This window comes from Danio rerio, chromosome 20 (assembly GCF_049306965.1).
Source record: "Danio rerio strain Tuebingen ecotype United States chromosome 20, GRCz12tu, whole genome shotgun sequence".
NCBI lineage: Eukaryota > Metazoa > Chordata > Actinopteri > Cypriniformes > Danionidae > Danio > Danio rerio.
Genome location: NC_133195.1, coordinates 14,638,665 through 14,657,262, shown reverse-complemented (window position 1 = coordinate 14,657,262; position 18,598 = coordinate 14,638,665). Strand labels below are relative to the sequence as shown.

The 18,598-nt window shown below is 34.2% G+C and overlaps 1 protein-coding gene across 6 annotated transcripts in view; it reads right to left on the bottom strand.

Moving 5' to 3' along the window:
* enpp1 (ectonucleotide pyrophosphatase/phosphodiesterase 1) overlaps positions 1 to 16,834 on the bottom strand; it is a 117,846-nt gene extending 101,012 nt beyond the window's left edge. For 5 of the 6 annotated variants that reach the window (XR_012395613.1, XR_012395612.1, XR_012395614.1 and 2 more), the window contains exons 1-2: positions 16,655 to 16,834; positions 2,928 to 3,000 (exon numbers count right to left, since the gene is read on the bottom strand). Coding sequence is in view for 3 of the 6 variants with exons in the window: in XM_005160441.6 (XP_005160498.1) it covers positions 2,928 to 3,000; positions 16,655 to 16,783 (202 nt within the window). In the remaining 3 variants the exon portion in view is untranslated. The remainder of the gene's footprint in view (positions 1 to 2,927; positions 3,001 to 16,654) is intronic. The other variant, NM_001030168.1, reaches the window with a different exon arrangement.
* Between the last annotated feature and the right edge of the window lie 1,764 nt (positions 16,835 to 18,598).

Here is an 18,598-nt window from a genome sequence, read left to right as displayed (position 1 = left end):
CCTTCATTCCTAATGTCAATGACACATAAATTCATCACAAAAAAAAGTAATTATGATGTGCTATAACATGCTATGAAAACAAGCTAACATGTGAAATCATGCTTGTAGTATGTTAAAACATGCAAATGATGTGCTAAAACATGATAAATAAATACAGGTAACAACCAGTGTTGGGTGTAATTTGTTACATAGTAACAAACTGCAATTAAATTGCTTTTCTGATGAAGTAAATGATAATACTTTTTAGGTAATTTGATTACAGTTACTTGAAATACACTTCCTTTAGATACTGTACATAAATTCAAAAGATCTATTTGCACTCATCGGCCACTTTATTACGTCCAACTGCTTGTAATGCAAATTTCTAATCAGACAATTATAAGGCAGCAATTCAATACATTTAGGTATGTAGACATGGTCAAGACGATCTGCTGCAGTTCAAATCAAGCATCAGAATAGGGAAGAATTTTAAGCGACTTTGAATGTGGCATAGTTGTTGGTGACAGATGGGCTGGTCTGAGTATTTCAGAAACTGCTGATCTACTGGGGTTTTCACGCAACCTTGAGGAGGATGGGCTACAGCAGCAGAAGAACACACTGCGTGCCATTCCTGTCAGCTAAGAACAGGAAACTGTCTGAGGCTACAATTCACACTCGCTCACCAAAATTAGACAATAGAAGTTTGCCTGGTCTGATGAGTCTCAAGTTCTGCTGCGACATTCAGATGGTGGGGTCAGAATTTGGTGTCATCAACATGAAAGCATCCTGCCTTGTATCAATGGTTCAGGCTGGTGGTGTAATGGTGGGGGGATATTTTCTTGGCGCATTTTGGGCCCATTAGTACCAATTGGACATTGTGTCAATGCCACAGTGAGTAACAATGAGTATTGTTACTGACCATGTCCATCCCTTTATGAGCACAGTGTACCCATCTTCTGTTGGGTACTTTGAGCAGAATAACACACCATGTCATATAGCGCAAATTATCTCGAACATGACAATGAGTTTACTGTTTCAAATGGCCTTCACAGTTACCATTTCTCAATCCAACAGAGCATCTTTGGAATGTGGTGAAACGGGTGATTCACATCATGGATGTACAGCTGATAATTCTGGAGCATTTGCATGATGCTATCATGTCATATGGACCAAAAGCTCTCTCTTCCAGTACCTTGTTGAATCTTGTTGAAGCCACGAAGAATTAAGGCAGTTCAGAAGTCAAAAGGGGTTCCAACTTGGTACTAGTAAGGTGTACCTAATAAAGTGGTCAGTGAGTGTATGTTGATTCAGAGAAACATATATTTTGCAGAAAAATTGTATTAGTCACCTAAAGAATATTTATCATATATTAAGACAAATACCCAAGTTAAAAAAATATATATATTAGTTCATAGCAATTTAAGGTATGAAGGTATAAATAAGGTATTTATAAGGTATAAATAGTCTTTCAACTAAAAAATGTTTTATTTGTGCAAGAAATGAAATGTTTAAAAATGTATGCCATTAAAAAGTGTAATTGTATGGGGTCATTGACTTATGTACAGTATATTTAAACACATACTACTGGTCAAAAGTTTGGGTTCAGTAGGATTTTTAAGTGTTTTTTTTTTTTTAAAGCTTCTTCTGCTCACGAAGGCTGTGTTCATTTAATCAAAAATACAGTACAAATTGTGAATTGTTATTGCACTATAAAATAACTTTCCATTAGTGGTTTATAATTTAATTTAATTATTCCAGTGATTTTAAAGATTAATTTTCAGCTTCATTACTCTAGTCTTCAGTCGCATGACCTTTTTTATTATTATTAATATTATTACTATTATTACTATAATCACTATTTTTACTATTAATGGTAATAGTAATAAAAACAATAATGACTGGAGTAATAGTTTAATTTAAAACTACACACAATAATAAAGCAGTTATTTAAAATTTTAATAAATATTTAACAATTTTTTTTTACATTTAATAAATGCCACCTTGATGAACTGAATAATTTTCTTAAAAAAAAAAAAAAAAAAAAAAACTTTTGACTGGTAATGTATTTTATGAGTTTGTTTTTAAAATGAAACAAAAAGATCCTGTTTGACTCAAATTTAAAGGTCCCATGAAATTAAAATAAAGTTTTAATCAAATAAAATAAAGCTTTAAAAGATGTTAGTATCAGTAATGTTAGTTTTTAAAATATCTATAGGCTAATGTGCCCCAGAAATGTGACAAAATTCACATTTCGATGATATAAAACGCATATAAACATGTAAAGCTTGTGGTTTGTCACTTCCACCTAAATTGATCAACAATTTTATTCACATCTCATCAAATCATAACCAATCAGTTGCTCTCTGATATCTGACATGTCTCTCCCCCATCAAGACATTTGCTTTTTTGATGCGCTTGAGCTCAATCACTCATTGGCAGAGCTAAAACAAAACACTACTGGCTCTTTTTAAAAGAGGAGGAGTTACTCTATGCCCCACCCTTTCTTAATTGTTTGGTTGAGATTACATCAAACATCAAATAAAAAAATGCACATTTCAAAGCACTTCACAGGACCTTTAAAGAATTAAGAGTTTAACTTTTATTAAGATTTATGCACAACCACTTCTGTGGATTGTTAGTATTGAGTCAGGTGATTAAATTACTTAATGAATAACTAAGTTACTTTCTAAACAAAGTCATTAGAGAAGTAGTTTGAATACAGTTTTAGTAATTTAAACTTTTTTTTTTAAGTAACTTACACAACATTAGTTTCAACACTTGGGCAATTGTCTAAAACATGCCAGCAAATTTAAGTAAACATAATGTATATGGGATAGGCAATATCTCAATTATTGTATTGGACAATCTTTAACTAAAATAATTAATGACATTTTTAGCCAAATGCTGTTATAAATTCACTCTTAACCTGTACAAAACAGAGATGGTACCTTTATCACTGCAGCGGAGTTTCAGTAAAAATATGATTGTGAGTATTAAAGCCAGCAAGCCAAGAAGAAGCACCTTTAGAAAAAAAACATAAGTTGAAGATTTAATAAAAACATATGGAGAAAACCAGGTTAGAAATATATCAATATTAAATACATAAATCATCCTACTCTGAAAAACTACTCTGACCCCAATCTTTAGTGCATACTCAAAAAAAATAAATAAATAAAAAAAACACAAAAATTGTAAATTAATATACTGTATATGTTAAAGTAATCACTCATTCATTTCCCTTAGTCACTTTAATTTATCAGGTGTCGCCACAACGGAATGAACCGCTAACTTCAGCATATGTTTTACGCAGTGGATGCCCTTCCAGCACCAACCCAGTACTGGGAAACAAACACACATACAGTACACACTCATTCACACACATGTGCGCGCACACACACACACACACACACACACACACACACACACACACCAGCCAATTTAGTTCATTCAATTCAATGCATGTCTTTGGAAAGTGGGGGAAACCTAAGCACCAGGAGGAAACCACACGAGAACACAGGACTCCACACAGAAATGCCAACTGATTCAACCGAGACTGGAACCAGTAACATTCTTCCTGTGAGGAAATAGTGCTAACCACTGGGTCACCATGTCACCCAATGTGAAAGTAATGAAGTTAGATTCAAAACACAGTGATGCATTTCCTATTATTTCATTTCTTTCGATTCTTCGTGTGTACAGTACATTCCCCCTCCTCATGTTTTACAAGTGTCACTGAATAACTTTTAATAAATATTATCTAACCGTCTCAATGGTTTTTGATTACAGATAAACTAAAGGGAGCTCTTTCCATTCATTCTCATGTTCATGGTGAATTGTTATGTTTAGAAAAAAAGAGCTGGGAGCTGCTGAAATATGAGAACATGAAAACTCAGTCAAATTATATTTCATTTTAAACTAAAGTCTGCTCTTTTCTCTGTTTTTTTAGACTTAAAAATGGTATCATATAAAAAATACCAAAGCTATTTACAGTAAATATTATAGTGTTTTAAAATCATATTATTTATCACCGATTCATTTTCCTTAGGTTTAGTCCATTTATTAATCTGGGGTCGCCACTGCGGAATGAACCACCAACTATTCCAGCATATGTTTTACACAGCGGTGCCCTTCCAGCTGCAAACCAGTACTGGGAAACACCCATACACTCTCATTCACACACACACACTCCTATACTACTGCCAATTTTGTTTACCCAATTCACTTACAGCACTTGTGTTTAGCCTGTGGAGGAAACCCACGTAAACATGGGGAGAACATGCAAAGTCCACACAGAAACTGACAGCTGAATTTCAAACCAGCAATTTTTTTGCTGTGAGGTGATCGTGCTAACCACAGAACCACCGTGCCACAATCATATTATAGTAAAGTACTTTTCTGCTTATTTTAAATAAAGGTTAACAGTGGTGAGCCTACATATGGGCCACACTGTAAAAAAATAAATAAATAAATAAATAAATAAAACATGTTTTAAGTGTTTTCTATTTATTTATTGCTGTGAATTGCATTATGGGATCTTTAATTCTGCTCTGTCGACTTTTGATGTTGAAAATAAACTATATAGTTTAACAAAGTGATTTTATTGAGTTTGAAATACTATAATGTATAAGAAATAACATATTGAGAAATAAGTCTTTAAGATTTTTGTACAATAATATACGACACAACCCAGACAGCAGATCATTTTAAACTATTCAAAATGTTAATTAAAAGGTCAGTTTTTTTTTTTACTTTCAAGGTTAAAAGTTGTTGAAAGAAAGATCAGGGTCCCATAATGCAAATCAAAAGCATAAACAAACAGGAAAAAATAAATACAAAAAACTGTTAACTATATATATATATATATATATATATATATATATATATATATATATATATATATATATATATATATATATATATATATATATATATATATATATATATATATATATATATAAATATATATATATATATATACAACAAGGCAGATTTTCTTTTGCAGCCAAATCAGCTAAATCCACTTTTGCTTTTCTTGCAAAAAAACTCCAACTCTAAATGTACTTATCAGGACAAGAGTATATTTAGTTGAAAAATTACTAAATTCTATTTTACCAAACATTAAAAACTGTACACAAACCACCTTTACTTAAATATGCATAAATCTGTCAAGTAAGTGCATCAATCAATAACATTAAAATTTACATTAATTTAATCTTAACATGTCATTTCTGATATTTGGGATTTAAATTTACTATACGTAGAGCAATGTAAACACTGCAAACATTGTCAACAAAGCTTGTTAGATTCAAATAATGTAGTGTAAAAACACTGTGAAACATCAATATTTGTGCATTGCCCATTAATATAAAATGTTTATCAGACGTGTTGTATAGGCAATATAAAGTAATATAAATAATGTATAGTTTATAAATTATATTTATCTCTAAACATAGCTTAAATTAACAAATAAAACACAAGGTAGGCCAACAGGGCAAAAAGTGGATGCCTCACACAATTTTAGAAGCTCTCATTCATTAATTTTCACTATACTCAAGGTCTTGGTCTCTTTTTCATCTCTAGTTTATCCACAAAGCATCAATGTGGGATAAAGGAACATCTTAACTTCGCCTTTGGTAAAACGTAGTTGCTGTTTAGTGTACAGTAAATCGGACTCATTTGAAATAGCGTTTCTGGTAAGAAACATTTTTATTTGCCATTCACTGACAGTAGGACAGTCTCCTCATGTTAATCAAACTCCATCTTTTAAAATCTAATTCAGAAGCAGAATAAAACAGTTTCCTCATAAAACCCAGTGTATCAGTGCGCCGTTACATTGAAAACATATGGTTCTCAAGACATAGCTGCTTTTGCTGTGAAAGGCAAGTAGAGTTTGCCAACAAACTGTTTTTTTTTTTTCTGAATGTGATGATGCTTTAGATGATTTTAAAGTAAAACCAGTTGTTGAACATGTACTACGTGTCTAAAGTATTCGCTCAATGTCATTTGCTGTCATTAGAAGTGGGGTTCAGCATCTGAACTTTTCATATTTTTTTTACAGGGCATTGTTGTATCTGGTTCACCCCAAAAGCCCTTTCCAAAAATTCTCAAGGTAAAACATCTGCTTGTTTTTTTCAGTACTATTGCACTCAACATGACTCAGCAGTTCATTTATACTTTCATTTTTCCAGCAACCTTCTTGGTTCAAAGATTTTGCCTATGATGTATGATATTATCAATATTATCATTTTAATATAAGAAAAAGCAAAATATTTGCATTTGTTTTTAAGGCCTGTGACTGAAGACTTTCAAGCTAATTTAAAACATTTGGGTAACATATGCTTGTATATTGTTTATTACATTTTATTTACTCCCAGTACACAATGCAACAACAGATGAGTCAAGCTTTAAATAGAAAAATTATCAAAACACCTCTTTTATTATTTTTTAAATCTAATCTGGTTCAATGATTTATGCTAAGTTAAGCTAAATGTGCTAATCACCAGACTCAGATTCAACAGATATTCAACTCTAGGGCACTTATAAAACTATACTTTTGATTATTCAATAATAAATTGAATAAATAAATTTGGATGCTGTTAGACTCCAAAGAAAACCACAAAGCACTGTTTATTTACTGTATAGCTTTCCTCAGTTGTATTTAATTACGCATGTTGTATTTAACTATGCATATTGTTTATTACATTTACCCACATACAGAATCATCCCAATCAATCTAAAATAACAAATTATATCCATATCACAAAGTATATTAACGTCAAAGAATATTTCGCAATGTCAGATTTTCTCAATATTATGCAGCCCTAAAACAGATGATGCTGTTTTACTGAACCATTTTTTTTCGGAAGTCGGAAAACAAAAATCAATAAACCATTTATAAATATCTATCATTATAAATACTACCTCAGATGTGTGAAATGTTGCATTGTTTGTCATGTTCTACCAATAAAAGAGTAACTTCAAAGTAGGGATGCACAGATATGGATTTTTTGGCCCATACCGATAACCGATAATTCTTCAGACTTGGAGGCCGATAGTCGATATGTATAGGCCGATAATTATAAATATTTAAAATTTTTATATTTTTATACAGCAAACTTCATAAAAGATTGAACTGCTCTTATGAACTGAATAGTCTATACTCAAAGCAAAAAAGCTATGATTTTGAAATTGCAAGGTGATTATAGACCTATATTTACCATTTCACATAAATCTCCATGCAAAAAAAGTATTTCCTTTTCTTTATAGCAAATGAACATGCACATTGATTGTTGCATAAAAATAATAGTTTAAATAACAAAATGATATTTAATTAACAAGCATGTTAAATATATTTAAATAGGACAAAAATTAAAGAGCTAAGGACTGAAACCAGCTCAAATGGTCATGAATAAAACGTGTTACATTGATGTACACATGTAAAAATATGTCATGTCCGAAAAATTCTTTTTAGAGGTGTTTTGACAGTTTAGAGCCACCGTACAAACAAACAGCTAAATACAGATAATACATTTTAGTACATTTTAAAAATGCGGCACAGATTTATCCTATTTGGCGTTTTGACATGTCACATGTAGGTGCTGCTTGTCAATCAGACAGCGCTTCTGCGCTCGTTCTTGCCGTCAATCGCAAGAAATGATCGATGAAAAGTTTATCATAAACCGCTGAGAGTTTTACTCAACTGTAGAAGCATAGTTGCCATCAGAGTCAGATTTTGATACAAAACCAGCATTGAGCTGACTTTATGACAAACACAGAGCAGAATATAAAGACAGATTGAGCGAATGTTAAGAGCCCCTTTGACTGGACTCACCTCTCCCCCATGCTGCAGTGTGTGTGTGTTTGACAGCTCTCACGTGAGCTCGTTATAGTCAATATGAATATTCCGATCAAACTGAATACTATCTTACATCGACAACAAATGACAAGCAACGCGTTGATAATAAAAAATAATAAGATTACAAACAACCGTTATGTTTACACGTGTTGTAAAATGTGCAGGTCCTTCAAGGGGACTGGGCTGCAGTTTGGGGTGTGAGTGAAGCGAAGGGAGAGGGAGAGATAAAAGATTAGCGTTTTTTTTTTCGCAATGAGAGCATTTTCTGTGATGTTCCCTCTTTGGTGACTTACTTGTTGTACCACACGGAAAGTAATAAAAATTTTGGACCAAGTTACACATGTCCTCTTTCATTCACCAGCTGCAACTAAAAGAGTTCACCCCAAAACTTACATTATTCGGCCCTGCAGCATTAAGTGAATCTCCCCTGCTATCTCTAACACAACAAAGAGACAGAGCAAGAAAGGTTTCCACAAGTAATATTTTTCCTGAGGCGATTTAAAGCAAAATACACAATGACACTCAATCAAAAATATCTACAATGACAAGTAACGTGGTTACTTACTGAGTTATTAATGCACAGCAAGCCACGCGAAGAAAGGACGGACTTTGAGGGAATAATCAGTGTGAGGAGAGATCCATTATAGTGCACTGGACAAGTCTGAACAAGTTCCACCTACGCGTGCGCGAGGCAAGCAGGTCTGTATCGTAGGTCTTTATCGGCTTAAATATATCAGCCTAATTATGACATCGGATCGATAACGATAATCTTAAAAATAGCATTTATCGGCCTATAACGATATGGGCGCTGATATTTCGTGCATCTCTACTTCAAAGAACAATAAATTGTCTGCTTTCCTGTCTCTGTGGGCCCTCCTGGACTACATTTCCCACAATCATCAGCCTCACACACCTGTTTTTAATCAGTCTGACTATTTAAGCTGCACTCAAACACACATTGCAAAGTATTGTTTTGCTGTAAGCAGACTTTACCAAAAGTGTTTCCACATTGTTTCTACCACCTTGCCTGCAGTTTTGACCTTGGAATGTTTTGCCACTTTTTAAAAAATATTTTATTTATCTTTTGCTGCCTGCCCCGACCATTGCCTGCTTGCTTAGATGTGCACATAAAGATAGTCAGAGCTCACTGGCAGAAGAAATGATAGTGTAAGCCAGCAGTAAACATGTAAGGGAAAACCTATATGGAGGAAGCTGCATTACATTTTGAATACACTATTAATAAGCCTGTGCTTTCTTTGCCTATTGACTAAAGATATAAAGTCAGAGTCAGTGTATGAGAATAATATAATATGAGAATATTTGTTTTCCATTTGAACCGGTTCATTTAAAAGAACACTCATTCCTTTTGGAAATAGACACATTTTACAAGTCTTCTATAGAATTAAACTGTTGAGTTTTACCATTTTTGCATCCATTCAGCAGATTTCCGGGTCTGGCGAGAGCACTTTTAGCTTAATTTAGCACAGATCATTGAATTGAATTATATAAGGCTAGGACCATATAAGGCTACTGAATGATTTACTGTCAGTAAACGATGAAACTACAGAAAAGTCTAGCTTTAGGAAAATTATTAAATTACCTTTACTTATTTTTTGGCAGCATGCTAATGGTCTAATCTGATTCAATGATTTATGCTAAGCTAAGCTAAAAGTGCTAATCGCCAGACCCAGAGATTGTTTGAATGGATTCAACAATGGTAAATGTTGTGGCATATGTTTTACACAGCGGTTGCCCTTCCAGCTGCAACCGATCTCTGGAAAACATCCATACACTCTCATTAACACTCATACACTACAGACAATTAAGCTTACCCAATTTACCAGTACCGCATGTCTTTGGACTGTGGGGAAAACTGGAGCACCCCAAGGGAACCCAAGCGAAAATCTAGAGAACATGTAAACTCATACCTGTCAACCCTCCCGTTTTTCCCAGGATTCTCCCGTATTTTACAGTTCTATCCCGCTATCATCCCGCAAAGTTATTTTCCCGTCTTTCGCCCGTATTTTCAGTCTTTCTCTGAACAGCCGAGCCTCCCTAACGCAACACATGCCACCAAACCACCAGGGGTCGCCCCTTGCTCTAAAACGTGAGTCTTCTGTGCTTTCACTTTGTTTAGGAATGTAAACACTTATAAATAAATATTAAAACGGCGTGACTCCATTTCCTTTTGATTAAAGGTGCCGTCTCCCATCCTATACAATCCTCAAAACAGTCTATAACTATATAAACATATAAATGGTGCATGACTGTCAGCTGACGCACTCCACAGTGATAAACAGATGCTGTTTCCTAAATGGATTCTGTACACGCGAACAGACATATACACATAATTAATAATAATAACATATAAAGATGTCGATATTGGTGGGGTTTTTTTCCAAACACAACTAATTTTGTCTTAAATGAGCATAAAAAGTTAGGAAAGCAGTCGAATGCTTTTATTATAACATTAGATGTGTGCATTTTTAAAGTGACACCTCTTATTTAATGTATTTTTTTTTTTTAAATCTTAATGAATGAGAGATTCATTCGTTGCTCTTTAATCAGAATGTGTAAGTTATACAGCAGAGAAACGGCTTATGAGCTTTGCTAGCTTGATTCTGTTTCATTATAATAGCTATTGATTTTAATAAGCTGAACTGTTTGATAATGTATCTGCTGCTAATGTATATATTTATTTTTCTTTTGTTAACAATAATAAAACATATTACTGACCATTTAACTGTTTATTTACAATGAAACAGCTACAAATGAACATATATAGTAATTTGGGGATTTTTTTTAGGGGGGGGGGGGTCCCTTATTATGGTGGGCATATCCCTTATTTTCACATCCAAATGTTGACAGGTATGTGTAAACTCCACACAGAAACGCGAACTGACACAGCCGAGGCTCGAACCAGCAACCTTTTTTGCTGTGAGACGACAGCACTATCTACTGCGCCACCGCATTATATGCATGTTATACAAATAAAAAATACAATTATAATGCTGAAGTATATATGTTCTGCTTTAAAAATGTGCATTATGTGCCAGAACGTCTGTCTTTGTTTTGGTTATTTCAACCTTAAGCCAATTATATTTTAGCACCCTGGTTTGCCTTGGTGAAAAACAGCGCATTTCAGAAAGGCATTTATTCAAAAATGCTCTAAAAGTATGCGTCTGTGACCAAAATGTGACATCCGGTGGACAGATTTAATTAGCAAATTAGCAAATAATATAAATATTACAAGCAGTACTGCTGCTCCCTATACACAGAGTACGCAGGCTGCCTTACGTGTTGTTATTCATGTTCAGTTTCTTGCTTTGCTGCTGTGCATTGTGCTTAATCTATGACATTACATGTTTTGTGACTTTGAGATTCCCCTTTTACCCCATGTTGCTGATAATTACACAAACTCAATTAATTTTATTAACTTGTGCAATACTTTAAAATTCTGTTTTCACACCATCTACTGTACACATGCACTGCACAATTATTTCACTGTATCTATTTTTTATTATTATTTAATGTTATATAATTATATATTATGTAATTCTCTGCAATTTTCTTTGTTTATTGTTTTGTCTATTTCTACATTTCTTATTGCTGCTGTTGTTATTGCTTGAATCACTGCGATGACAATGAAGTCTCTTTAGTCTTTACATCAGTGGATTGATGTGTTTTTAATAGGCCAGATTTTTATTGTTGTACATTACTATATGAAATGACAAAACTGACTCATTCTGTGATTTCTGAAAGATCAATAATCTAAAATTAGTCAAATTACTTTAAGCCACCGGCCAAAAAACATTTTTATTGCATGAGGTCAGCTTTTATCACCATTAATTATAGTGCAAGTGAAATCCATGTTTTGGTTGTAGTTTAGACACATTATGAAGGGTGCTTGACTAGCCCATTGTTTTAATTGTATTTCATGAGTTTTTCCTTTAAATGACTAATTGCTTCTGTGTTGTAAAGGAAGGTTTAATGCTGTCACAAAAGAAGATGAGGTGGAATGACCAGCACTGCTCCAGAGGCACCAGCAGCTGCACAGGTACAGACAGAGGCTGCAGTACTGAGGACCGCCCAACTCTACATGGTACAGAGAGGGTTTTATTCCTTACCTTTTGTAAATGTTTAAAATTAGGAAAAATCTCAAAAGACATGTTAGTGTTTTTTAATGTAAACTATTATTTTGTAATGTAAATATTTCAATGTTTAAGTATATGATCGTGACGCGAGGCTGTCAATCAATATTGGTGGGCGGGGGGACCTCTCTCCTACGTAAAGTTACGGTCGGTCTGAAAACCGCTCCAATTGGTCCACCGTTTCTATTTTGCTAAAGAGCCCATATTATGGGTTTTTGAAAATGCTCTTCCATGTAGTGTGTAACACAGCTCTAAGTGAAGTGAAATATCCAGCTAAAGCTTAAATTTGTAAGTGTACAGTGTTTAAAACTGTTGATTTATCTATAAATGAGTCGACTCATAGTGCTTCAAACGAGTCGTCTTGATGATAACGAGTCATTAGGTGTTTCGCTATGACGTGACAATGAAACCAAGTAGTTTCACGCGCAAACCCGGGAGATTTGAAACCTGCAGCCCCGCCCTCTAACACAGAAAAAGCCACAAACACACACAAACGCACACAAACACGCCGGTCAAATGAAGTGGCAATGTGCAGATGGATATTATTGAGTCTCTACCCAAAGATTAAACCTCAGCATTATAGCCCAGCCTAGAGCAGTTTGAGTGCTTCTGAAAACTACATGCTACAAAGAAGACTTCATCTGCGTTTTTTTTAAAGGAAGCATCAGTAAAGACTACTGATGGACTTTGTCAGAACCTGGATCAGTTTCTTCCTCCATTTCTCAAGTGTAAGTTCGTGCGATAAAAGTTGTTGCCTCATTTACTTAGCTTGCAAATGTAATTAGTTGTGATTTGTTACTTATAACCACGTGTACTGTATCAGGTTAACTCGCTATATTCTCATTTCACATGTAAAGCCTGGTTTATACTTCTGCGTCAAGTGACCGGCGTAAGTCACGGCGCAGGCAACGCGCGCAGCTGTGCATTTATACTTCTGCGCGCTGTCTCTGTTGGTCTGCATTAACACTTCCGAAACGCTAGTTGGCAGTGAGGTGTAAATGTTCCTCTGTGTCGAGTTTCTTCGCTTCTGTTTTGCTTTTCCTGAACACTTCCGGGATGTACAAGTGACTCAAACTCGCTCATTTTGAGGCAGGAACCGGCGGACGTGCAACAACTTTAACTATGAGGTAAACACAAAACAAAACTTTCCATCCGGAGCTCCTTCACGGGACTTCACACTTGTAAACATTCGCTTGCGCCATTCGCGCGGCTCTCGGTCCCGCCCAGACTCGTCAGCGCTACCAAGCCGGCCAATCACAGAGCTTGCGCTACGAGTTGTTGTGACGTGTAGTTACACTTTTTGAGAGGTGCACGTCAGCGACGCCGATGGCCACGGCGAAGGGCTATGCGTCAGCGCCGTAGCTTACGCTGGCGTTTGACGCAGAAGTATAAATCAGCCTTAAAGCCACGTTAAAAACGCGACGGATGCTGCTTTGTGTTTGCTTTGTGTGTGTGTGTGTGTGTGTGTGTGTGTATGTGTGTGTGTGTGTGTGTGTGTGTGTGTGTGTGTGTGTGTGTGTGTGAAAAGAGCAGAGTGTGACAAGGTAGGAGATCTCCTCGCCAGTTCTTGGAGTTTTTGCTCAATAAAATAGTTAGTCGTCGGTATTTTCCAAGTCCATCGTCTGTATTTACATTCACCCACTGGCAGCCAAAATCTACGCCTTACACTATGAAGCGTGTATGCACTTTGACTAATTTTATATTGTTAATTAGCTGCTGGGCATTTCACTCTGTCTCGTGCTGAAGGCAGTCAGTATCGACCATTTGCAACAGTCATCGGTCCAATCAGCGCAGATTAGCTTTGCGCTAAGGAGGGGTTTGGGAACAAATGAATCACTGAACGATTCATATGGGAGTCGCTGGGATAATTAGGTAAAAATAAATGCAAATTACAAGATAATGAAAGTGTTTTTTGACCTTACATCCATATTAGACTGTTGTTGGAGACCCTTACAACCAAAATATGACCCTATTTCATGCATAATATGGGCTCTTTCAATTGAAAAAAAGGACTGTGTGTTTATATCATCCCAATATGACAGTCTATACACTATATATACACACACATGTCTGTCCAAACAGCTTGAAATGTAGATTTTTCACCATAGGTGCCCTTTAAGAGTTGATGAACAAAAGCTACACAAATAGTCACTGAAATTTGAATGTCGTAGGCCAGAGTAACATATGAAAAATTATTTTTAAATATATTCTTCAGGGGTCGCCACAGCGGAATAAACCGTCAACTTATCCAGCATATGTTTTACACAGCCAATGCCCTTCTAGCCACAACCCAGTATTGGGAAATTTACTTTTGTAATTGTTTTCAAATTTATGCAAATTCAGCAGGTTTTCATGATCTATGGGCAGAGCTTATAATGTCAGCATATGTCAAAACATTACATTTGATTTCTAGGTATTAATACAAGGCCAAGGGTTTATTTTTAATCATCATAGGATGATTATATGAACACAAACTGTAGCCACACATCAATGGACACACCATGTAAAACAGAAATTTGCATAAGAGGCATGCTTTCTCTTTCAGCCACACGCACATGCCAATTTTACCCTAGGAAATGTATATTACTGTGTTTGTCTCATGTATCAGCTAAAATTATTAAGTCCTAAGTCTTAGTGCAGACTCTGCAGTCCACCTTTTTTCTCACTGTTAACTCACTTTAAGTTTTCTAGCTCAACACTGATACAGGAATTAATTAAAAGTGTTCAGTTAATAACAGAGTTTATTTACTTGAATGGGGTAAAAGATCCCAAAATACTAGTACAAAATAAGTGAGGTTAATCAAATATAAAAACCGAACACACCAGCCATGCATATATTGCAATTTTTCTAATAAATAAATGAACTGCAATGAGAATAGTTTTGAAATATGTTTTAACTGAACAGTCACCTCTCTCAAATGTTCACCTTCTCTGTTCCCCTCTAGTAAACTGAACTCCACCCAACCATCTGATCTGAGACCACAGCCTTTTAGAAGAAGTTGAAGTCTTCACCACCCAAATACACGCTTACATTATAAATCTGCTAGTTTCTTCTCTTCTCTATAGCTCATTCACTGCTACTGTAAACCAATGCACTCTTAAACACAAATGTTGACTAACAAACCTCCCGTTTACTTCAAAACTTTAATGGATTGGTTTATGTTGCTCTGCATGGAGTCCACTAAATACATAACACCTTCCCAAGTTGTACTACCGATGAAAACTCCTCGAGCTAAACTCTGAAAGATATACTGTAACATTACACTACACTACACATAGTATGGTTCTGCTGGCTTCCAGAGGCAGATAATGACCAGCATTTCCTCCAGAAGTCCGGTGCAGCCAACTGTTACTTGTTTTCACTGCTTTGCCATTTGGCACCCTTCTGCAATACTACAGTATTTTCTCACTCTCTATCTCTCTCTCTCTTAAACAAGGTTCAAATACAGTTTGACAAGCTCAATTTAGCCACTTTCCCCAAATATTTCTTTTAAAAATAAAATTTTACATGGCTTTACCTTCCTGGCTTGCTTATATATATATATATATATATATATATATATATATATATATATATATATATATATATATATGGCTGATTCCAGCGTTATGGATGTGACATTTGCAGTAAAAATTCAAAACATAAATTCGCAGAGAAAGTTTACGTTAACATTATATTGAATCATCTGTTTATATTTTCCAAAACAACTAACCACAGAGTTATGGGATCAAAAAAATTCAATCTGTGAACATTTTTATACTTTAAATGAGGAAAATAAACAAGCGTTATGGATGTGACAAAAAATGTCTGCGAGTTTACAGTATACAACATATTTCGTAGAAATTCTGTGAATTAAACTGCACAACCCAAAATAAATATTCCTTAACAAAAGGATAAGAGTTGGCTCTTTATAGAACAAAACTGATTGATTTTATTTTATTTTGACATTTTTGCATTTTTGAGGGAAAAGCTGTGTTATGGATGTGACACTTTTTCGTTATGGATGTGACAGATGTGAAATTGCCATTTGTGTGACTTTGGTAAATCAAATATAATAGTTTGAAAACATTGACAGACACATTTTTAAGTATTTTCAAAGTACTGTAAAACACTTGCCTGCGCAAAAAATGTAGAAACGGTTTCGCTATTTTGGTGAAAACATTTTACTTTTCATGGCAAGGTTGACATTTTCATGGAATTGCTCATATATATATATATATATATATATATATGGTTTTAATCTCCCAGATAGTTTATCACTGGGTGAAAAGGTCTGACAATACCTTAAAAACATAAATTGTTTAATCCACTTTTTAAATAGGTTATTTTCAAAAAAAAAAAAAAAAAAAAACTGTGAATAAATTATCATTTACCTAAAAATGCATGTAAAACATTAACACATTTGTGTGTTTTTTTTTTTCTGAAAAGCAGCCAAGCACAGTATTTTACTGTTTGTTTATCTAAATATACACCGTATACTCAGTTTTTACTATAAAACAGTCCACTACACTCTATTGTAAACTTATTTTAAATAACAATAAAGAACAATCAATCCCTGCACAAACTTTTAAGCAAAAAGTTTAAACGAGTAACTTAACCCGAGTCAGTCATGTTTGGTTAACCTAGATTCAGTAACCGGCTTTTGTTTCCCCGAGAGTGTCCGCTTACCGCACAGAGGATTTTCAAGTATCTTGACTGGACTTTTGCAGTGTTGTGTGTCCGTGTGTACCGCTGTCCTGTGCCCAGTAGGTTGGCGGCGTGTTCGCTCATGTGTTCATCCCGCTTGGCTGAGTCCATTATTGACCGCGCGCTCGCTTTGCCTTGCACAGGTTTGTTGAGCTCGGACTCATTTCAAACTTTGTTCTCTAGTGACTTTGTAGTTCATGAAGCTGAAGGACCGCCCAGCTGCTGCGGTCTAGTCAACCAAAGGTAACATGATCGGCAGCACATGCCCTCTCTTTCTGGCTAATTATATTTAAACCTGGGAAAGGGCAGGACTTAGGCAAACCATGTTTGCACTAAAATAACAATATCAGTAAAATATCAGTAATATATAATCTACGGACATTATCTAATGGACAATAGGATGCCTTCTTGATCAACAACACGTCATATCGTATAATGTTTGTTTGACATTCATTAGACATTCGGTTTGAAACCAATTACATTCTATGCTCCTGTTATAGTTTGAGCCCATACTATGTCAGATGGACAAATATGTCTCCTATATGTTGCACAAGGCTTACTTTCTAGATAAAAAGCAAAACAAAAACAAATATAGCCATATGAATGAATTAAACAATTTAACCATATGAAATTATACAACAAAATAAATACCTAATGTTCAGAAAAACATCCTGGTTATTGCACAAGACAGGAGAATTATAGTTTTATTTATTTTATAATATTTATGTAATATAAAAAAATTTAATGATTATTTAAACTAAAATTTCCTAAATATTAGTATTTTCTAAATATTATTCTTTATGATGCACAAGCTTTTATTTTTAGTTATGTCTTTGTTGAATTTAGATACAGTACTGAATCCATATTTTCAGTATAATGCATACTCTGTAGACACTTAAATGAATTAAACTCTGACAATTTTTTGAAATCAAATCAACTGTAAAATTTTAAAAATATTATTCTTTATGATGCACTAAAACAGTTTTACAGTTATGCCATTGTTTTTACATACAGTAATATATCCATATTTTCAATGTATCAGCTACACCGTAAACACTTAAAATAATTAAACTCTGACACCTTTTGAATGTTAAAAAAGTTACATATTTGGATTACAGGATTACAATATTGCATTTGGCTATAAAAATATTATGAACAATTTGCATAAAAAATATTACAAATTTATTGTCAGACAGTAAGGGCAATAAACGGCAGGCAACAGTCAAATATAACTAACTAACAACTAATTAACTAACTAAATACATAAATAAGCTCACCCATTCCATGGCAAATTGGTGTATGGTAAAACAATATAAGCACAATTATTAAACAACAAAAAATACAAAACAAGTTGAATTACTGTTTATAAAAAAAAAACACATTACTACAAAGGCATTGTCTTATACTTTATAAACAATAATACTTTTAATATTTTACAGATTGTTATATCACTTTTTTAATGCTATATCTGTGTTTGTGGTTACATTGTATCCGAAATACTGAAAATATGGATTCAGTACTATATATAAAAATAACAAAGCCACAACTGTAAAAAACAGGTGTTGTGCATCATAGAGAATAATATTTAGAAATGTTTAGAGTAAATTTGAGTCCATTATTTTTAAAAGGTGTCAGAGTTTAATTATTTAAGCATTTACAGTGTATCCGATACACTAATAATATAGATACCGCACCATATATAAAAACAACAAAGGCTTTACTGTAAAAATCAAAGCTTGTGCATCATAGAGAATAATATTCAGACAATTGTGCAGTTTGTTTTATTCCTTTATCTCAAATGGTGCCAGAGTTTAAATGAATATTATCATTTTTACATTAAAAGTTATTTAAAGAAATATTATAAAATAAATAAAGTGCTAATTCCAGTCTTGTGCAATAACCAGGATGTTTTTTCTGAACATTTTG